The 23574-nt window shown below is 41.0% G+C and overlaps 1 protein-coding gene across 1 annotated transcript in view; it reads left to right on the top strand.

Annotated features, from left to right (window-relative positions):
- Positions 1–17100: 17100 nt before the first annotated feature.
- TOPAZ1 (testis and ovary specific TOPAZ 1) overlaps positions 17101–23574 on the top strand; it is a 36042-nt gene continuing 29568 nt past the window's right edge. The window contains exons 1-2 of the mRNA XM_051610230.1: positions 17101–18259; positions 19820–22265. Of these exons, the coding sequence (XP_051466190.1) occupies positions 17101–18259; positions 19820–22265 (3605 nt within the window). The remainder of the gene's footprint in view (positions 18260–19819; positions 22266–23574) is intronic.

Raw genomic sequence — 23574 nt, 5'->3', positions numbered from 1 at the left:
TTGGTATTGTGTGCAGATACACTGCTACCTCTCAGGTGCCCATGGGTGACCGAGAGGCAGAAATACTGAACTTGTTTTACCCACTATGGCAGAGTGAGTACTAGCTCAGGTCCTCAAGGTCTCAGCTCATTATTTCAGATTAAAGCCATCTTTTCTTCCCACCACTCATTTCCAAAGTCTGATTGTTCTTTCCACCTGTACCTGCTTTCCTGCAGCCTGGTCAACCTCTCTCCCTGCCAGCCCCTGCCTGAACTGTGAGTATCCTCCTCCCTCCCCAGCAAGCAGTCAATCAGTGTCTATGGGTGCAATGCCCTAATGCCTCCAACTCCTGCTGTGTTTTCTACACACTGTTTTAGCAGCATGGACAGTCATGGTAGGCTGACTCTCTGTCTTCTTTTTTCAGCTGCTCTAACACATATTCAGGCTAGGGAGAAGCAACAGAGCACTTTCTAGATCACAGGCACAAGCTTTTTTTCTCCTACTAAAAATATCCAAACTATGGCAGCAGCTGCAGATCCAGCCACACTCTGGCGACTGAAATGTGATTCTCATCTCAGTAAGAAACAAGAACAAAAGTGTTTTTTTCAAAGACTTTCTGACTGCAAAAGACATGGGAAGCAAATATAACAAGGCAAATCCCCAGCCTGAGATAACACAGTTGATACAAGTGAGGACGTGGCTTTTGGTCTGAATTGGATGCTGTCTTACTAAATACTGACAGGGTCTCTTGAATAAAAGTTGGTAGTTTCCTTTCATCTAATATTTTTGTTTTCCTCTGATGTGACAGGCTTCAGTATATAAACTTGATTTTGATATGTTGATTCCGAAGAATTTATCAGTCATGGGATAAACTAGACAAACTATCATAATTTTGGGGGCTTTGTAATACAGTTGTTGGCTTTCATGATGTAAGCATCATTGTAAAATGATTAACTACACACAAGGAGTGCACATCCAGCTTGCTTTTGAAAAATCACATTCCAAACACACACACACACACATATTTTTCTAGAACAGCCATATAAATAGATATTCAGTCATATCCTAACTTACAAAACATACACTACTCGCAATCAGAGAGATAAACCCTTGTCTAACACTGCACAGCTTTGTCTCATCCCTTGTTACAATTCTCAACTGTGCTAAAAACTATTTTGCATCTATTGCTGAATCCAGGCTCTGAAATCTGAAGACTCTCACACCGCTGTGCTGTACAATCACTGAATGCCAGGTTAAAATATACAGAGACACCCATTATCCAGAGAGCACAAATACATCTCCTTTCAGGTATTATTTATGCTGTTTTAAGAAGCTGCAGTTCTTTCCAGAAAAGACTGTTTAAGATTTTCTCTCTTTCTGATAGCAACGTTACAGGTATCTAAAGGGGAAAAAAAAGAAAAAAAAAAACCAACAACAAACCCAAATGCAGCAATTTGTTTTATACATATTTTGTATAGAATTATTAGCTTCTCAAAAATGAGGACAAAGTTACACCTGCAGAGATGTGAACATTTTGTAAAATAACAGTGCTTTTCTTGGTGTCACAATGGATGAAATTTAATTCAAATTCGATATTACTGCTGAAAAACATTTAATGTAACAACAACAACAACAAAATGCCCTTAGTAACATTAATAGCCAGCTTGCTTTTAACAGTCACCAGTAACTGAGCCTCACAATGACTTCGTGTAGCACAGAGAGCTCAGTATGCAGGGAAATTTTAAAAAGCAGTGACACAGTAAGAGACAAAGAAGGATTAGAACAAAAGTAACCCCCGAAGTTCCGGGGTTGTTTTTTTTCCAGTCATGGAAGTATGCCAGTCCTTCCCTCATCCACAGCATCGACATTCCCTGGCGGAGCCGTGCCGCGGCGGGCTCAGCAGCTCGGGGAGCCGGCATTCCCGAGGCTCGCCGTGTGTCAGGAAATTCCTCCTCTTTTCCGCTGGCTGGGCAGCAGTCACTGCGCTGCCGGCACAGCCTGTGGAACAGAGCTGGGAGATGCACTGCGGGGAGCTCCTTGGCTGGGGAGCACCTGGGAATAACCCAAGCCATACTGGTCTTCTGCCTCACAGGTTTCTGGTGGAGTTTCTGCGGGAAAAATCTGATTTCCAGACAAGCCAGTGAGTACCCGTTTGTTATAATGTGAGAGAATGAGGCTGCACGGATACATGTGAAATTAAGCCTATCTACATGTGGTGGAAATGCAGCCTCGATTCAGAGGCATCACTTCCCATTGCTGCTGTGTAAAGAATAGCATTTAAAACCTAACATCAACCCTTTTAAACATACAAGGCTTCCCCAGACAGATGAATAAACAAATGCCCAGACAAGAGGTATAATGAGCATTTTTTTGAGAAGTCTGTGTCTAGAGAAGACCTCTGTGGACACAATTTTTAAGTGATTCACAAAAGGTTACTTAATAGAAAAAAAGATTTCTCATCTAAGGTATTCCTGTACACTGGAAAAAACTGAGGGATTTACCAATTAAATATAGAGAGAGAGAGGCTGGAAACTGTGGAATTAGCATCACTGACATGCACAGACAAACAGCAGGTATGGACAGTGTTCCTAACCAGAAAGACTGGCTGCACCAGCTGCCTTCTGACCAGTGTGGAACTGGGAGGCTTCCCTGGGTGTCTAGCTCCTGGAAACATCAGCAGAACTTAGGCTTATTTTGACTGAAATTTACCTGTATTATGTGCTTTCAGACATCAGGAGACACCAAACCTCTCCTGAACCCAGCGTCTCTGTGTCCCTGACACTGAACCATCCTGGAATGAATCAGTACAAAACTTTTCCCTGGATAAAACTAGGTTGACTCCATTTTGGTTTCCTACTTTTCACCATCACTTTTTGGTTTTATGTACATTGACGGTTCCCAGTTCTGAGTGAAACTGGACATAGATGCCAGCTCTCTTCCACAGAGGCAGGAAAGCACAGACTGTTCACAACACTCCTGACTAAATTTGCAGGTTCTCTCCTTTCCCTGAGGACCTAAAATAATATAATTCCAATCTACCCAGCGAGCTCTCCATCCAGGATTTCCTGGAAATGATCCAGATATTTAGGATACCCTGCAATTCTCTTTGCTGAGAGGTTCAAAAGCTAGGAAAATACACGTGTCAAGAGGATTTTAAAGGAGTAATTAAGGTAACAGGACACACGAGCCAAAAATGGAGCCTGTACCTACTATTCTCTAATATTTTCCCTTTCATATCATCAAAAGATCAAGTTCTTAAGCCTCCAATGGCTACAGAAACCTGAGCTCAAACAGAAGCTGCTAATGAGAGGCATTTCCTAAAGCTGCTTTAGCAGGTGTTTCCTGCTGAAGCGGGGAGGGTCACAAATGTAAATCTCATTTGGAAAGTTGCTAACCCCAGGGATAATATTCAGTGGTGCTGCCACTCTCACTGCCATCTGCACTAGAAAGTGGTTCCGACTGAACTAGATAGCACTTGATCCCACCGAGTGAGCCCAATTGTTTGCATTCTTGCACAAATGTGTGAATGGCAGCCTTCCGGCGAAGCAAATGCTGGGTCTGCTCCCTTTCAAAGGCTTTGCCAGTGATCCTTGCCCTGCTGGCTTCATCCTTAATTGGCCTACACTGTGGGGAGCAATTAAAAATAAATGGGAGCTTGCTGCGCTGCTGTAAGGGGAAGTTTTGCGACTCCGGGCATGAGCGCAGCTACCTTAGCCCACTGCCTATGCCATGCAGGGGGAACGGCAAGAGGGAGAGGGGAGAGACCCGGCTATTCTGAGGAGGTGCCAGGGGGAAAAAAAAAAATCATATTGTGGGCTGCAATAAATCATCGTTAGCCTTACAATTAGAGGTTTGATTGTGTGGGGCAGTAGCACGCTTTCCCTGGTGTTTTACAGAGCGAGGGAATAGCATTTCCTATTATGCCTGTAGTCCAAAAATGGGATTTTTTGTAGTCTCTTCAACAAGACTGTACACGCCCTCTTTTCCATAGGGAGAACAGAACGGCTCTTATCTGCATGGAAAAATGAAGTTTCTTAAAATGAAACATCCAATACCAGAAACTGTAAAGCTAGTTTTTAATGAAAGACAACTCAAGGAAAAGAAGTGTCCTCCTATAACTGTGTCATCAACCTCTCTGAAACTTTAATCATAAAAGGAGAATTTTGAAGGAGCAATTAACTCGTCATGATCACCTCTATCAAGCAATGGAGTTTCTCAGACAATTTGCAACTCCTTGTTAAAGTAAGTCTGCCATACGGATGAACCAAAAATCCTGGTCAGTTATGGAATTAAAACCTGAACTAAAAATAGAGTTTTGCTGCACAGTAATCCATAGTACCATGACATTCAGAAGTGGATTAAAGCATAAAGAAAAGGGAGAGCTGGAAGTCGATTGATTTTCCTTCATTTCCGGAAGACATTTGACAGGGAAGGTGGTCAGCTTCACCCAGGAACTAACCAAGTAACTGATGTCAGCAACAGCCATTATACAAATAACATTAGGAAATTATAGGGTTGCACATCAGTTTTTGCACCTTGTTACTGTACTAAAAAAGCATCTCAATGCTTCCTGTGCCAGAGATGTGTGTAGTACCTTCAGGGTGTCTCTTAATTTCACAGTGGAATAAAAAGGGGCAAAGTCTGCAATGGAAAATCTCCAGGACATCCTTTCCTCTTGTCTCTCTTTGTTGATACTAAATTGAGGCTAACAAAAGGCTTTACTCAGATGATATCCAAATAATCTGTGATGCATTTAGGAGCTTACTATCTCTGGAAAAAGCTACCACTCTTTTAAAGCTGATTCAGTGAGCTTGGGATAGAGCTACTGTAGGACACACACTTCTTGTTGCACTCATTTTTATGCCTAGTGTTTAGAATGAAAATCTAGATGTACCTCTAAAAATTGTTTCTCCCATAGCTAACGTGCGATGTTCCAATGTCTGTAACACATGTCGGGAGTGGGTTAGAAAGGTATATGTGTTATTTACCAGCCCAGTTCAACCTCTGTGATTATAGAAAGCTCCTCTCTCCCAGAAAATTACCTACAAGAAGCACAGGTAAAGATTTTTTAATTATTTTTTTTTGCAGTAGATTTCATCTTCAAATAGGAAACAAGTTACATAAATGTGGTCTCTGCATAGAAATATCTTGTGGGTTGTGCTGCAATGTAGCAAACCATCTGAATTGCACTGACAGCATATGATTTGCTCAACTGCTGAACTGGGACCTTTATGCGCAAGCAGATACATTCGATATATTGTTTGTAAGCACCTTCAAAATTCACCTTCTCCAAACCCACAAGATTTCAACAGCAGTAGGATGCTGTGGGGGGTGTGGAGATGCTTTTCATGTTCTCTCCACAGAGGGCTGGAAAAGAAAATGTAATCCATAATTCTTCAACAAAGAAACGTCACCCATCTAAGGCACCTTCCTTTCAGTCCATTAATTTGTGATACAGCTTCTACAAAAGAAAAAGTTCGAAATGATGCAAATCTCTCTCCAACAGTTCTGAGCAGAGAAACAGTGAGGGGCCAGTTGCTTGGTGATAATCACAAAGGCAGGGAAGAAAATACTGCAAGCCCTGCTATATCTGCACAGTCAATGTGATGAAAAGGCCATGGCCTTGCAAGGGAAACAACATTAGCTGCTTTGTTGTGTTTCTTGTGAAGATTTCTTATATGCTTATACTATTTGATTACACTCAACATTGATAATCAGGTCTTCTGGCTCCAGCATTAAAAATGTCCTACTAAATAATGTTAAAGGTGCTAACATATTGTTTCTATGACCTTTGCTATATGGTATTTAAAAATGAGGTGGTGTTTCAAAGCACTGGGTAATTAATCCATAGCATTTTGCATAAATATTGTGTTCCTTCCACATATTTAGAGTACGGTATTTAAGCACTACAAAATGTGTTTAGATGAGGCACAAAATATGCTGATGATATGAAGGCTGCCCTAAAAAGTCTCTTGGCTCAGCTGATAAGGCAAGTTCTGTGGGAATAATTTAATATTAAAAAGTTACTATTGCTAGGGCTGGTCTTATCAGCCACTTACAGTGTCCCATCCCTATTTCTGAGGAACTCTGATTCCCTATTAGTCTCTCCAGGGTCCACAGGCAACTGATCCTCCATAAGGTGAGAGGACATGAGCAAAACCCTTTCTTACTGTGCCAGTGTCTTCCTGCTTGACAAACACAGGCTCACAAGAGCTCAGCGAACACTCACGTTTTACCCTCTGTTCCTGAGTACAGTGCCTGCGAATACAAGAGCAAAAAAGTGAATTTATAAAAGAAATACAAAAAATGCATTTTGTCTACCTAACTGCCAAATGCTTTTCACACTTACAAGTTACCCCCAAACAGTAGAGTATGAGGTGACCCAAGGATTATTTTTGTTCTTTTGGTTGTTTGTTTTATTTTTTTTACCAAAAGGCTCAATAATTCTTTAATTAAGAATGGAAGAGGAGCACTGCCCTAGCCCATTTAAGAGGACTAACAAAATGAGGGTACATATTATTTCTAGCCCCAGAATTATGCTGTCTATTTATACAAATTATGCAATATAATACGAAGCAAACAGTGCAAATGAGCTAAAGATTAACACAAATCTAATTAAACAGTGCAAGGGGAAATTCAGATTGCACAGCACCTACACGTGTGTGTAGAGACCACGTCCACATTGCACGATGGCAATTTCCACTGTCCTCGGATCCCGTTCCCTCGATAAATGTTGCAGCCCAAGTTGCGCATCACAGACTGCTAGCTAAGAGCTGGTAGCGGGATGTGGGGAAGTCCTGAGCTCATCACTCGCTCACTGCACCAGCGCAGCACCATCTGCTGGGAACACACGCACCTCGGACAAGTCTTTCCACCACCACCCGTCTTCATAAACATCAGATGGCCTGAAAATGTTCACCTCTCTGGTTCTTTGCCCTTCTTTTCAGCAAAGATGAAGTGATGAATCGCTCCAAGTTCATCAGATTGTTACTTGAGCGATTGGCAGCTAGAAGAACTTGGCAAAAAGCACAGTATGGCCTGCAGAAAATTTGCATTTTAAGGTCCTATCAGGAAGTAATTTCCATACAGTGGCCTCTAATCTCTGCAGACTTACTTCACAGGCAGGTATTTTCAAAAGACTGGTACAGGCTGGTGATGCCAAAATGAACCTGGGAACCTGAGGTAGGTGCCCCTTGGATTAAACAATAGGTTTGGGTGTTCAACCCTTCTGAGAAGACTGGTTTCAGACATTCAAAAGTGAGACAGAAAAGGCAAAGGTTAATTCAGCAGAAGGTGGTGCTAGGGGAAAGATCTAAACTAGTGCACATACCACTGACTGTGTTATTTTGCCAGCATTAAATCTAGGGAAAGAATTACTCACATTTCCAGAGTCAAAACTAAGCTTCATTATAAAGTAGGACATCAACATCTTTATTAGCTGTGAAAAACACTATACAACCTCCCCACATTAACAGCAAGAGCCAGCTGGAAAATTCTGGCAGGCTCTCTTTTGTTTTTTTTTCAATCAGAATTTTTCGTTGTTTAGAATAACATACACTGGGGGAGTCTGAACCTTTCATGGAAATCAGAAAGCTTTCACCCTTAAAGGGTACTCCAGGGCAGAGTTTCTGCACCCTCAAAAGGGCTGGTTATGAGTATGGGCAAACATGCTGAGATAACCACGCTGCTGCTGCTGCTGCTGCTGTGAGAAATATCTCCATTTGTTCTTCCTCACAGATCTCCTCACTCCATCCCGTTGTGTGGCACAAGCAGGGCTAGAAAGACATTACTGAAAACTGCCAAACTTTTCACTTGAAAGAAATGCTCTATTCAGTGATACTCCCAAGAGTTTTGAGGTTTTGAAGTGGTTTGGGTTTTTTGGGAGAAAACCTTAATTCATGGATCTCCTTTAAAAGCGAAACAAAACCACCTAGAGCTCAGGATCTCTTAGTAAGAGGTAGGTAAGAGTGAGTTGAACTAAATTATGTTATCTCAAGGCATAGACCTTACATCGAGTACAAGACCTGGGAAAGACACCCGGGAACCCCTGAGAGAGTTGTAGGCTTTATTCAGTATGAGCTAACCAGCTGTGCAGGCCATAAAGTGGTTCAAGACAACGAAACACACCAGAGTCTTAGAGAACAGATGCACTTAGGAGAGCCAATTTCTCTGGTTTGTTAAATAAACTCTTTTTCACTCTCATTGGTAATCCCAGTGGATTGAGTTAGCACAGGCAAATCTGCTTGGGTGTTCAGACCTTCAGTGAGAACAAACTTTTTATTCACTGAGAATATCAATAATCATAGATTAACAATGAAGACAGGGCCATGCTTTTTTTTTTTTTTTTCAAATAAATGCTGTCTATTTACAGTCACTAACATATCAAAATATTACTAGGCTTTCATCACTATCTGTCTACAGCTTTGCAAATTCACTATGCTGCTGTGTCATTTGCACCACGATGGTATTTGCAAGCAGAGCAGCTATTCATTCCTGAAAGATCCAATCTACTACCCACAACATATATTTCTCCTAAAACATTTTATGATTCTGGAAAACAATTTCTGTCATAAGAATTTCATAAAATAGCAGGGGAAATTGAGCATATAAGTCTCTATAAATACCTAACTGCAACAACCTCTGGCACTTTAATTCAACACAGGTTAGTTTCTTCCTCATAAAAATGGCTTCATTTCACAAAAGGTATATTTTAAGATAAAGATTACTATAGTTTGAATAATCTGAATGACATTGCTCATTAATTATTTTTTCCAACTACTTTTAGTATCAGAAAATGAACAGGAGGGAAGGTCACTGTGACCAGCAGTGTTCTCTGAATCCAGCTGGAGACTGCCAGCAGTAGCTATTTACAGTTTTAGTAGACAAATGCACAAGCCCCAAATATTTTTCAAGTGCTAGATCAATTAGTCAACATTAAAAGGCTATACATGATAAATTCTTCATTCAGTTGCCCCACAAATGTTACTGCTGCTATTTCACGTTTACAGGGCACAGCATCAACTTGCAGGCTCCTCCAGCCAGTGCCTCATTCTGCAAGTCACAGACACCCAGAATACCGGTCCCTGACCCAGAAGCCTCCAGTTTCAAAGCCAACTCTCTCCAAAAGGGTGACATAAATGAGGGGATATATGAGAGGGGACAGTAAAACCGTGTAGGTTGTGCATTCTAGTGAATACTATTGCAGTGCATAGAATTCCTTTTCAGAACAGTTATCTCTGAAGGTCTGCCTGACCAACGAGGCATTGCTGGTTCAGTTTGCTTTTGTTTCACATAGGCCATATGTACTAATTCATATTGCATAGCTTGAAGCCTTCACGCACGGTGGAGCAGCAAGCGGAGGAGGGAAAAGAAATGGCAGTCTCTTCACTGAGCATATTGGTACTTCACTCTCCAAAGTCTCCTGCTTTTTCTCCTTCTTCCAGAGGTTTGTACTTGCATTGCATGCTGGCTGTGGTGGCAGAGCAAAAACTCTAGTTCACAGGGCCAGCACGCACTGGTGTCCAGGTTAGCTGTCACTCTGAAAGAGAGCAACAGATACAAAACTCGATGTGTGGGTTCAAGTGTACCAGTTTTGGCATAGAGGGGTTTGGTTTATGAATGCCAGTTTTCATTCATACTGGGGTATGCCCTCATCATCTACTCACACATAAAAGACAGAGGCAGAGGTGTCAGGGAAACTGTTGGGCAGCCATTGATTTCAAACAGCATTCAGGCCGTCTTTAAATCCTTACATCACTTTATTGAGAGAAAAACATGGTCAAATGCCAGGAACCTGGGCAGTCATTCAAAATGTGGGGTCAGCTTCTCTGGAGCTAAGCAATACCAAAAAACCCCGTCACAGAGCTCTGCATAACCCCATACATAGTCTCTTGGCAGTGTGCTATGTCCAGCAGCACCAACCACTTCCAAAGCAAATTTAAGGACCCAGCTCAGACCCTGAACTATTTACACTAACATCCTTCCCACCTCACTCCATGAAAAACGTGTTTAGACAGAGAAGAGAGGGATGAGGGTATCAGAAAACAGGGCTCTGAAAAAGCAACATCAAAAATAAATGCTGTATATAGTGCCTGACTTCTTAAATGAGGTAGCAATTTGTTAATTCATTTCTGTTTTAATAAATACAGCCTATAATGTAAAGGAACTTATTATAGTCACAGAAGTCTGCAACTACACCGAAGTAAATATGCTAGTTAAAAATAGCCCAACAGGTTCCTGATTAGGAACAATTATTTGTCTTTGGTTATACCTTTTAATTTCCACAATGGCCAGGAGCAACAGATAACACCCCCCCAGGAAGACCTCAATATAGATTTATGGGACGAACCATTACCCGAAGATAAAATGTAACTGTCATGGGATGGTAGGTAAAGGACAGGAACCGAGTGTACCCTGCACCACAAGTATTGGTTTCAGCACAGCACTCGCCAAGCCCTGATCACGTGAATCCCTGAAGGCATCTTTCTTAGCCCACATAAGACAACTGACTGATTTCACTTGTCTCTTTTCAGATTGTTGAGCATGCAAAATGAATACAAATTATTACCCGGCTCTTTTCAAGGTTCAAAACAGAATAGGAAACTCAAACACAGGCTGCAAAGATAAATGCTTGCATATTTAAAAGAGCAAGTTATATACTTTTAATATAAATAGAAGTATCATTTATTTACATTTATTTATAGTTCTATTGCACAACACAAACTACATAAACCTGATTTTTCTGTACATTTGCATGGATCAAGGAAGAGGTTAAATTATTGTAACAATCCTGAAAAATCATTTAGATGCAGTATGTATAGAAACATGATCCACAGCCTCTCAGCTCAACGAAGTATGAAGATCCGCAAGTGATGTTAACTGATGACATTAACTAAAGTATTTATGCTGGATGCACCTCTCTGCTGAATGGGTTCCTTGCTTTGACTCAGCATCAATGAATTTTACCTCAAATTCTCACCACGGCACCTAGTAAGTGCCTGGTTTATCTGAAGAACATTTTCTGTTGTTTTCAATTAGTGTAATTAATTACCTGTTAGGAAGTATGCAGATGAATGCAAAAGTCAGTAAATCTCTGGTCTTCTCTCACCTTCCCTAGACAGCAGTTTGTTGCACACATGAACCAATAATGTCAGCTTTCATGCAACCTTTTCCACAGATTATCTAGATATGCCAGAGGGAAAACGTTCAGTAGCAAAGTCACTGTATGTTTTTAAATGGTTGTCTGCTGCTATGTTTAGGGAAAGCTTTATAGTCAGACCATTGCTCAATACAGTCAGCACGGCTGAAACAGTTACCTTTCAACAACTGTAAAAGGTACTTTAATTGCTAGAGAGCAAAAAAACCCAACAAGGTAAGCAGCAGCCATTTCCTAGATCTGCAGCTCTAAAAAACCTCACATTGAGGTTCTGAAAACATACAGTAGCTACAAATACATTCCTCAAGTTCAAAAGTATATATACAAACCATATCAATATTGGGGGGCATGGAGTGATCTGATTCTTTTGGATGAATCACCCAAGGAAGGAAAGATACAGCAAGTTATTCTGAGGCTTCACACTTCGTCAGCCACCTTGACCCTGTTAAGCAGATGGAGATGTAAGCCCTTCATGGATGTCCACAGCACAAGGAACTGAACCTAGCAGCCAGTTGCTGTTCAACATCCAACAGCAAGGTTAATGAGGATCCAGATTTGGATTCTAGCTCACAATTACCACTGCCACCGTTCAATGTTCAAGGCTCTCTTTTACTTTTCCTAGGAGCACTGCTGAAAATGATCCTCCCCCATTTCTTCATTCAGTCTGAACCATGGAGAAGTTTCCTATCCCTGTGTTTAGCCTTCACTTCCCCTTTCCTAAGGTTGATCTTCTGAATCAACTAGCCATTTTTTGGTCTGATTTCTGTCTAGCACTGTTTTTCCCTGTTTATCCACTGTTTTCTTACATTCTGTCTATACCTTACGCCTATGCCTTTTCTAGCTGTGATTTACTCAACTTTTGTTTTCTCTTTTCCTTTCTTTTTTAATTTCCTCATTTAGAAATCACACTTCATAGTCCTTTTTGGCAGCGAGGTGGAGGTGTCATGTACTTACTGGTGTGTAGATGCTTTACTCCTAAGTCCAACATCTTTTTCAACCAACCACTGGAAGTTGACTCTAAAGGCAGATTTAGTAGTAGACACATGTGCTATCTAGTTAAAGCAAATATATGCTTTATTTTCAGAATTTAAAAATAAAGACTAAATGTGTAGTCTCCTATTTGACTAGTTAGTCCTCTATTGACTCTGTATTGTTTGAATCTCAAATTCCTGCTACCCAGTTAGTTTATTTCTTAAACTCTTAGCAATGGAAGTTGTATAAAGAGCCATAAATGAAAGGGAATAAAACAGAATACAAACCCAACACAGGAGTTCCCTTGTGAAACCTTAAAACTGATTACTGACACTTTCTGCAAGGTTCAGATCTGATGTGATCATCTGGGAAATCAGTCTTCCAGAATAAATGTCAAGCAGCATTATTAAAAAGAAAAAAAAAAAAAAAAAAGGAGAAAAAAAAAAAAAGACACATGGTATAGATTACTCTCAAACTTTACTAAACTCAGATTGAGAGGTCCTTATCCCTTCTATGACTATCTTTTGACAGAAACTGAAGGAAAACAAAATGTGCCAGAGGGAAACACTGATTCCACACAATCAATAATTTTGATTTTCATGCTGTCACAATTCAGTAGTAAATTAGGAATCAGAGGATCTACCAAGAAATGCCAGATGGTTCATTATGAAATACACCAGCTGTCCTTTTTCCTCCAATGTCTCATTTTAAACTGGTGTAAAATAAAGTTACTTTAATCTACCCTGTAGCTCTATAATAAAACAGACACCAAAATAAAGGCTGAAATATCCAGCTACTCACTGGATTCACCTAGTCTACCATCACGATGCTGTGTGGTGTAATCACTCTGCTACTTCACAAAACAGATCACGTATTTCCACTGAGGTACCTCTGCTCTCAACACCATACTGGCCCTTGTCTAACAGAGTTCATTGTGTCAAAGGAGACAAGCAAACAGCTGTTAGTGTGAACTGGATCAACATCTACACAGTTGAGCTTACAAGGACACGACTCTGACATGTACTTTGTACTTCTAGCCTAACGAGAGCAGTTAGCACAGTTCTCGTTTGGTGTCACGTCAAAGGTGGCTCCTGCATTAAGTGCCTGGGAATGGAAAGCAAAGGCAGTTTTAGAGGGATATACATGGATGGCTTGAGACAAAACTCCTTAGTTCAACAGTTCAGCAATACCTATTTCCAAAACACCCATGTAATTGAACAGAAGGCAGGGGATAAAGAAGTTAAAAATTGTATCCACATTTATTTATGCTTGGGTGCTACCTTTGCAAAACGAATAGCTCAGAACTGCTAATAAATAAATCCTTGGGGTTATAAAAGCATACGTTCTTGGACTAAAATTCTGTCCTGTGGAATTTTGGTTGTATTACTTAAGGGATTAACTTGGTGCCTTTAAAGCACGTAACAGACTATATGTATTCTTCAGAGCTTAGTCTCAGTTATTACAGCACCCCCGAACTCTTTCCACTAAGGTAACAAATCTATCCCTCAGCCAAGTATGAAGATGTAAGCAGTGCAAAAAGAAGTGGTCCAGGGAGACACTTTTCACATTGCCTCACAAAAAACACAATTCATTTTCCAGTTAATTCTTTTCAGTTCTCCAGATAAAAAAGACAATCCCTGTTGCTAGGTGAGTGTATTAGCGAAGTCTAAAATACAGCCCAGTAAAAAAAATAATATTATTTGCTCACCTATGTAGCTGGTTTATGTGTTTATAAATTTCAATCCTTAAAAAACTTCTGGAAGACTGCTCAAATGTATCATTGTTAGATCTGCAGCCACAATTTCTCCACACTACTAGTGTAAACTACATTAGTTGAAGGCACACACTTGCTCCCCTGAGAGGATAAAATAATAACATAATAAATTCATGGACTTTACATAAATGTAGTCACACAAGTTCTTTTTTCACTCTCGGAAATTGCCAGGCATCTCTGAGTGTCCAGGTTATTCAGGGGGAGGGGGGGGAGGGAAAAAAAAACAAACAACAAACAAATAAACAAAAAAGCAAAAAAAAAAAGCACCAGGATTCCCTTTTTACTTTCAGACACTCAGTACCTCATACTTCTATTACTCTGTTTAAGTGGTTAGCATGAACAAGAAACCAGTGAAACAAAGCAACTGATCAGCAAAAGTTGAATTAGTTCTAAAATTTATACATGGCATTGAGATACAAGACTGACAAAATTCAAAAGAAAACAGCATTTATCTTTATTACCAAACAAGACATAATTTTAAAATGAAGTTTAAACATTTCCTATAGCATAGTAGCATTACTAATTCAAATGTTGTTGGAATGTGAAATTAACACATTTTTCCCTCTTAAGCTGTTTATATAATTTAAAGGTTATTTCCACTTTAACAACCTCCAGTTTTAATAAACACTTGACAGGATTTCTTTAAATAATATGTGTATGTATTGCAATTTTCTGTTCTTTCAAGTATTTGTAAAAGATGGTTACATTGATCCGCTTTGCAAGACATTGTTTATACTACCTCTATCTAGCACTGTTGTAAACTGAAGGCAGTCTGTTTTTTAACATAATCAACAGCTGCTTCAAAATGTCCTTTCTGGGGGTCTAGCCCTTTTTCAAAGAACTTCCTTGAAGAATGTCTTTAATTAGTATTCATTTAAAGTACATTTTTAATTCATTTCATAAAAATCTGGTCTGAGTAGGGTTCTCATCATTGTAAACAACTGACTAAATACTCAATCTTAAAAATTATATTGGAGAGCAGTTAGATAATTCATACGTTGTTCTTTCTCATTTTCTTTACTGCTTTTTGGCCTATCTTTGTCTTTCTTGTCTTGCTATTGAATTTAAAAGATTATATTTCTCACTGGAGAAGGTTATATTTGAACTGGTGAAGGACAAATTTAGCCAGAGTTGAATGTTTTATGTAATGCTAGCCTTGCAGAACACTGATGATGATGATAAATACTGTGCAGTTAGCTCTCTTGTATTGAGTCCTTTCTATCTTCTCACAGGTAATTAGCGACAGAACAAGAGGGAATGGCTTCAAGCTGCAACAGGGGAGGATTAGACTGGACATTAGGAAAAATTTTTTACATAAAGATGGTCAGACACTGGAATAGGCTGCCCAGGGAGGTGGTTGAGTCACCATCCCTGGATGTGTCCAAGGGTTGTTTGGATGTGGCATTGGTGGATATGGTTTAGGGGAGAACTTTGTAGAGTAGGGATGATGGCTGGACTCAGTGATCCCAAGGGTCTTTTCCAACCCGAATGGTTCTATGGTTCTATGATTCTATGATCCCAAGGACCAATACTGAGCTGGGGGAGAAACTACCTAAGAAATCTGTATTTTCTACTTTGATTAACTTTAATTAGCCACCCAATTACTATTTTGTTGTACTTAGGCATACACGTGCAACCTACAAGATGATAAGCTAAAGAAAGTGAACAACTTCCCGTCCTGCCTGTTCTTTCCTCATGTACAGAGAGCCTTTGCTGCAAATCCAGTGTTCTCTGACTGTATTTGGACAGTGATGTATTATCTCTACCTAGAGATGGAGAAAGAGAGATAAAGTGAGTAACATGAGCTAAAGTCACATAGTGAACAAACATCATTTGGTAAAACAAGCCTTTACTCTGCAACAGCTCTTCTACATCCACGGTACTGCACTTCTGGAAAGTAGTGCCACAAAAAGCTTTCTTTCTGTGCACAGGTCTCAAACGAGGATGAATGAAATGTGAACACTCCCAAGCACGAAGTCAGAGTGAATCAGGTACTTCATCCCTCAGAGGCCACCTGCAAACAGAAAGGCACGGCTTGTAGAACACAGATCAGCCGTGTGCAGTTTGGCTGATCACGTTCTTGGCAGTAAAGTATCACCTTACTGAGTTTATTAATCTGTGATTTTCAAAGCCTTCTTCATTTAGGTTCAATCTTTTTACAACACTGACTTTGTGAGCCACTTTCTACGTTATCCCACAGGGAATGGTCCCGAAGCTTTGGTGTCCTCCATTCGTGTTGAAACCATCACCAGCATTTGAAGCCCAAACACCAGCTTTGGCTGTTTTCTGACTAGGTAGTTTAACTACTTGAGCTACTTTTTTCCTCACCCCGGTCCTTAGAAACCGCACTATTTAAAAGTTTGTTTAAGGTGATGGAAACCAGCGTGTTGCCCCTCCATTTTGGAGAGCTCCTGAAGGACAAACGGGGCAACCCCGCTTCACTGAGGTGGACGGAACACCTGAAGAAACCGGCAAGCTGAGCAGCCCGGGGTTTTTTCTACCCAACACTCAGCTCGGGGCGAGCCGAACATTTCCCCACCACTCGGTGCCTCACAGGGTCCGGCAGCTCCACGCAGGTCCCCGGCGCCTCAGGTCGCCGCTGAGCCCGCAGCTGCGGCCTTGCCCGGCCCTGCCGGCCCCTCCGCCCGAGCGCGGCTTCGGGCAAGGAAGCAGCAAGACGCAGCCCTCCCAGCCTTCAACCGAGCCACCACGCCCGCTCCGAGGGCAGCCGCGGCCGGCCCCGTGCGCAGCCCCGCCTCAGCGCGGGGCTCTGCGCCGCCATTACCCGCCGCGGGCAGGGCAGGCCGGGCGGGCGGCGCGTCGAGGGACGGGCAGGTGGGCGGCGGGGCCGGAGCGGGGAGCGGCCTGGGCGGCGGAACGGGAGCGCGGCGGGCGCGGGGGGCTGCGTGGCAGGGGCGGCCGCGGCGCGGTGCGGTGCCCCGGTGCCCCGGAGCCTCTTGCTCCGCGGTGAGGGTGAGGGGCTGCTCCGGGCTGCGAGGGGGAGCGGTGGTTCGGGCTTTCCCCCGGGAGGCCTGGGCTTTCCGTCAGGCTGTGCCAGCCGGGTGCGACCCCGAAGGTCGTAGCCTGGGAGGGGTTGTGCTCCTCTGCTGGTCCGGCCTGTATCCCTCCTGGGTGCTGGGCTAGCTGCGGTGCTGTTAAAGATTCACCGGGGAGTGGGTTTTATGAGGGGTTTTTTTGTGTGTGTTTCTAGGCTCCTGTGATGCCACGGTTAAGGTCAGGGAAAGTAGTGGCAGCCAGCAAGGGGGAGTGGGCCGACCAGACAGTCACCAGCCCAGGCTTTCTGGGCGTGGGGGTGGGGCGTGAGACGGGGAAGAAGTTGGTAGTCCAGCAAAGGCCTCGCCTGACACCGAAGGGAAAACCTAAGCAGCCCTTATCTTCCTGTCTGCCACCTGCCATGCTTTCCAGTACTTCCTGTGAGCAGTGTGCTCCTCTTGTGCCCATGCAGAAGGACAAAGGCGAGAGTAGCCAGAGGCTCCCAGGTCAAAAAAAAAGGTTTGGGAGGGCTGCCAGAAGCAAGAGGGGTGCAGCACTTCCTATTTCAGATGCTGCTGTGTGTGAAGATTGGCAGGCAGCAGCCGTGGCTGCAGCAGCATGCTGGGAAGAGACTGGGACAGGACAAGATCAACAGCTGTTTTTCTCAGGAACTACTTCGCAAAATAATTTCTCAGCAGAGATGGAATGCTTGGAAAGGCTGAACCTCTCAGGTTTTCAGGAGAGTTCAGAGAGCTCAGGGGAAAGCTCTGTGGAAGTAGAACTTTCTTCTGTGGAATTAGAGCTACAAGTCGCATCCTCAGAAGAGGAAATTGAGAGCACAGAGAGACATGACTTTTCCTGTTTGCTGGAACCAGACGTGATGCAACCCAGAAAGGGCACGTGTATTACTGAAATGGAAAGTGTTCACTCCTTAATGTTACTGGAGATGCAAATCCCAGATTTTAAGAAGAATTTGGGGAATCCTCAAGAATCCTTGTTGGACCCAAAACCTCAGGAAGAGGTAGATACCCTAGAGAAACTGGATAGGTACTCTCTAATTGAATTGAGAAAGTCAGGGACACAGGAGAAAGGAGAGAGATTCTTGAGCAAGAAAGGTGGGACATCTTTGATGAAACCAAAACGACAAGGTCGCAGAGAGAGGAGTAGGTCTGCCTTGCTAGAACGGCATACACAGCGTCCAGAGTCCAAGGAGGGAGCTGTGAGTCTGAGGAAGAGGAACAGAAATGGACTGGTGTCACAACAGCTACAGGGTCTGAATGGCCAAGAACAACCAACAGCTAGAGGACAGATGAACAGGAGTTGCATGGAAGAAGAGCAGCCGAGTGCAAACCCTCAGAAAGGAGCAGACCGCCTGGGGGAAAGCGGTAAGCACTTGTGCCTATTTGTTGAAGAACAGGTGCCAAATTTGGGCTGCCAGGGTAAGGAACTGGTGTTACAGTGAAACCACATAAAAAAGTTTAAAAACAGGAGGTAGTTTTTCTTTTGCAGGTATGTATATGTGGGATAAAGTCATGGGGGCAGCAAAGAGTAGTGGCTTGTACGCTATCTCAAAGTGACTCTTAAGTGTGTGGCTGCTATCTTAGCTCAAGAAGAGTAGAGCTAAGAGTTAGGGTCTGCTTTGCATGACTGTGAATGCCAGTCTTAGAAGAAGGCTTTTCTTGAAGCAGAAAAGCAGTTCTTCAGCACAAAGGACAGGAGACTAGCTACCCTCTTGGGGAGTGGAGAGAGGAGCAGGTATCAGCAGCAACAGGCCCTGATTAAGAACTTTTATTTTTTTCCCCCTCAAAAAAGGTCTGTTCCTTTATGAGAAGGTCAGTCACAAGCAGAAAAGGAGGCACTAGTTTCACCAAAGCCAAAATAAAAGATAGTCTATTCTTCATTTATCTGTATGTTATTTGATTGGTTTTGAGCATATATCATGTTCTCTTGTTTTAGTGCTTCCTTTTACAGGATGCTGGTTTTTATTTTCAGAACTTTTTTGCTTTTTAGTTGTTGTTCTCTGCAAAATCCTAGAAGATGTAGAAACAAAGATTGTATTTTGGTGTTTATTTAATAGAGTGTTATATCAAACTGGAACAATTTTGAAAGAGGATTTTTGAAAGTTATTTTATTTTTTTTCCAGGACAATTGTCTGAAATACATTCTTTTTACTTTCAAAGAGGGTACATTAAAATGAGAAATACTTGCTGTAGGTTATTATTAACAAATATTCTGTCTAGAAACCATATTCTGAAAAACTGAGGTATTAAAATTGTATCTTATTTTGAAAACTAAGATATAAAAAAAAAAGAATATTTTATGGGTTTTTTTTGTGTGTGTTTCACACTCAAGCAGTTGCTTGAGTCCATTCTCCAGGCTAAATCTTCAAATATACAGGTTGTTTATGCAATCTGTATTTGCTCTTAAATAAAAAGTAGTCATTAATAAAAATGCAGGTCCTGGCATTTTCCTGGGTCTTCGTGAATAGTCCCATGCAGTTGGTTGGACTATATATCTGAAATAAATCAATATATTCTTATAAACGAGCTTTTCTATTACAGAGAATCTATTGTGTAAACAAAATATTTGAAGGCTGAGTGTGCAAGCAGCATCTGCATTTTCTTGGTGGACTTGATCTAATTTAGTTTCCACTTATGTTTTACGTATACAACTTCCAACATCCTTTTGACACTTTAAGGTTCTGTTCATCTTTGCATTTTCTGAACACAAAACATCATTTGTTGCTGTAGGTCTGTTAATAGTGCTCATTTAAAAAAAAAAAAAAAAAAAAAGTAAAACTTTACAGAAATGTTTTAGTCTTACAGAGTGTCATGTTCTTTAGTAGCCTTGCGTTTTTTTTGTTCTCTTTAGAAAATACTGCAATAGGATAGTCTCTTTTTTTGCCTTAGCATATTCTTAAATCACACTTTTTTGTTTTTAATCAGCAAAGGAAAAGTGGAAAGCAATTGAGCAAGACTATGGTACACGGGCTGTGAAGAAGCTTAAGACAAATCAAAACAGATTGGAAGATTCCAAGGAAAAGGAACCTCACCATTCTAAATCTCCTGTGGTTTCTGCATTAGATGGGACTAAAATAAAGACCTTTCTGTGCCATCCTGTAACAAAAAAGTCTGGTGTGTGTTATAAAAAAAGGAAATCCAGAATTGACCCAGTCGAGTGCTTGCAAAGTTTTAATGTGACTACAGCTGAAAAAGTGGTAAATGTACCTGCACAATGTGATGCTGAACATGGCAGAAACACCCTAGACCACTGTAACGGTTTGCTCTGTGCAGCAGAAAAGAATCCATTTGTGAGATTAGACGCCTGTAGTTACATCAATACGTTTGTGAAGTCTTCAGCTAGTGGAACTGCCAGCAGTTATAAATTAAGTGAATTCTTCCATATAGCCCAGGATAAAAGAAAGCATGTTTTTCCTGGTGATACTGTAGAACAGAGTGATAGAAATTGCAGCACTGGCAGAATGCAAAATGAGAGATCACCCATAAAAGGTGGTTTACTGTTTAATAAAGAAAAAAACAAACATGAAGAAGGGTGTTTTTCATGCTGTCAAAGTGAGAACACTAAGTGTTTAAGGGGAAAAAAAGGTAGAAAGCCTAGAAAAAAGATGAAAATCACTGAGAAATCAGCAGTTCAGAATATTTTCACAGACATGGCTAATGAATGCAGTGAGTGTGAGTTAGAAACAGAAGCAGCAGTTGCCATGTCAAACTCCTTTACAGTCTTAGGACTAAATCATAAAGAAATTACTCTGGCAGCTTCATGTGATCGTACATCAAGTCTTCATATAGGAGAAAATACTCCTGAAGCACAAAATACATCAGTCTGGAGAAAGAATAGTACCAAATTACTTGCGTTTGAACAGGGCTTTAAGAAGACATCCGAGCTCCCTGTAATAGCAAAAAGAGAAAATTCAAACAGTGTGGCACATCATTCTGCTGCCTCAGGTAGCGTGGGAGTACTGGCTCAGATCCATGATGTTTCTAATTGTCACAAGAGCAAGACAGATGGAAAATTGGAGAAAGTGAATAAGAAATTGCAGCAGTTTACTTGTCAAAGAACAATGCCTATGACTGGCAAAAATGTTTGGCCTTTTGAATCTTGTGCCAGGACTTCTGAATGGGTTCCTAAAAATTGTGTGTCCATCTCAGAAGGAAAAAGACTTCTAAGGGTTGCCTTTGAGGAATCCTCCAATAAAAGCAGTGCTAATGCTGTAGGAAACAGTTCTGTAACTGGGAATTGGCCGCAGTTGGATTTGCATGCATCGTTAGCAGAAATTAACAAAGAATCTACACAGAAAATAATGGGTCCGAATACTGAATGTCTGACTTCACTTGAAACACCAGAATCCTCTTCCATAGATATTTGTGAGACTTGGAGTAATGAGAACGTGGAATCACTAGTTAATATGGATAGGGATGCAGTGGCATTTAACCGTGAGAATGCTCAAGAAGTTAAACCAACCTTGAATTTTGCAACAACAAAAAAAAATAAAGGAGCTGTAAGAAAAAGAAACCTGTCTGTGACAGTCCAGAGAGGTACCTCTACAGGTAAAAAAAACAGACTAAACTTAAGCCATAAAACATCAGTAGTGACCCAGACATTTTCTGATTTAAAGCTAAAGAAAGCCGTAAACGCTGGAAACCTGATAAAATACAAAATTCCTTTATGCAGAAACAAATCTCAGCCCAGGAAGCTAGAATCTGCCCACTCATTTGAAAGAGAAACCTATAGTCCACTAGAGCTTCTTGACAGCACTAGCATTTCAAGGAGGCAGAAAGTGGGTGAAGGGACTTTAGTAAGTTCCAAGCAGCAGCCTCTTGCTGTCGTGAGTGATGTTACATCTACAGCTTCCATGAAGATAAAAGCGGATGTTACCAAGAGTAAGGACTTCAGGCATGATGGCTCTGAAAACCTTTCAAATGAGATGTCTGTGGTACCTGAACATTCTCCTTTATATCCACATGCTTTTCTTGATGGACAACTAGAGTCATCTGTGCCTGATATCCATGGTACTGAATGTGTACTAAAATCTTATTCTCCTGATCATTCTTGGAATGCAGTTGACTGCCCTGTTGCATTAGAAGTAAGTGATGCTAGCAAATCAGGAGTGAGTTTTTCACAACACAAAAGTCAAAGTTTTCCAGATATTCTTGAAGCTTACAAAGAAGATGCTCTTGTCATTGATGTGATTCAGGATGACCCTGACCTTTTTGGAACCAATAATGAAGAGAAGCTTACACCTGCAGATTGTGAAAATTGTCCTGTGAACACATCCTATACTAGCATCTGCATTAAAGACGAAAAGCAGGATCTTACGCCTGAGTGTCCTGTTATCTCAGAAAGTGGAGATTCGGTAGATGATAATTTTAGGTATGCATTTAATTGCTTTTATTGTAAGAATCCTAATTACTTTCTATTAGTATAATTTGGTTGTAGTGTTCAGGCTTCCTTACAGATTCTCACTGACTTCTGGGGTGATTTTAAAGATTGAACTGAGGTGTGACAGTATTCTGAATGCAAATAAATTAATTTGTTCTACGTAAGAACTAGGATAAATTCTGAACCAAAGCAAAATGGAGTCCTAAAGAATTAATTTAGACCAAGTGGAGTGAAATACGAAAGTATAAACAAAGCTGATTAGGAGTAATGTTCTTAATATTTTTAAATACCTGACTTGATTTGAGATAGCAGTTATCCCTTTGACAGTAGTTTTTTAATTGTAGTATTGATTGTGGTATAATACTTGGAAATATTTCTTACTTTCTAAGTGTAGCTTATTCTTTTGCTGGATCTGTATGAGTAAGTGGTTGTCTCTGCAGTAGTGCTCCATTCCAGCATTCTCCTTCCCTGCTTTTCTCCTATCCCCAGACATGTGAATAGTTTTCAAATCTGTAATTTGGCTAACATGTTATAGTTGCTTATGATCCTGCATCTTCATTCAGCAAGTTGTAAATTATTAGGCATTAATGTTCTTTTGGGTTTTGAAATTATAAAAGTCACTGAAGGGGGAAGATAAGTTTAAAGTAGAAACAGACTTTTGTAAAAGAGGTAGTAGTCCTTCGTGTGATGGGTGAACTCGTCAACTATCCAGTCTCTTTTCTCTCTCAGCTTTCATACTTGTGTTTGACAAATTAGTTTTGAGGTTATGTTTTTCGTCTTACAAAGTAAAACATAAAGCTTAGATAGAAATAGTAAAAGATTTTCCTCTGAAGATTAGGAATTTAGTGGGGGAGGGGTGTTTTTCTCGCTCTGCTCTTTCTGGGTGGTTTTGTTATCCTTATTTTAAATAATGTTTTAATTACTTTCAGCATTGTGCCATCTTATAACTGCATTATTTTGTTTTGCTGTCATTATCCTTTCCCCTTCATTAAACCCATGTACAGAAGAGGAAAGGAATGTTTTTTGAGGTGCTGAACAGTTTTTTAGATACAAGAATATCAAACTTTCAGATGTTAATAGAATAAAACTTCTGCCAAAACAAGCCTCTGAAGAACAGGACAAGTCTTTAGTAGGAGCACCCAACCTCTTAAGAAGTAGCTAGGCTGTATCATAGTAAATTTGATAATGAGTATTGATTTTGTGTGCAGTGTATATTGTATTTTGTATAGACAACAGAGTATTTGCTGTATATTACCTCAGGGTAGTGATGGATGGTTTCCAACTGACTGTCCAGAGGGCT

The sequence above is a fragment of the Apus apus genome, chromosome 2, assembly GCF_020740795.1.
Source record: "Apus apus isolate bApuApu2 chromosome 2, bApuApu2.pri.cur, whole genome shotgun sequence".
Lineage (NCBI taxonomy): Eukaryota > Metazoa > Chordata > Aves > Apodiformes > Apodidae > Apus > Apus apus.
The sequence above is the reverse complement of the archived record's forward strand: the minus strand, read 5'-3'. Positions and strand labels throughout refer to the sequence as shown.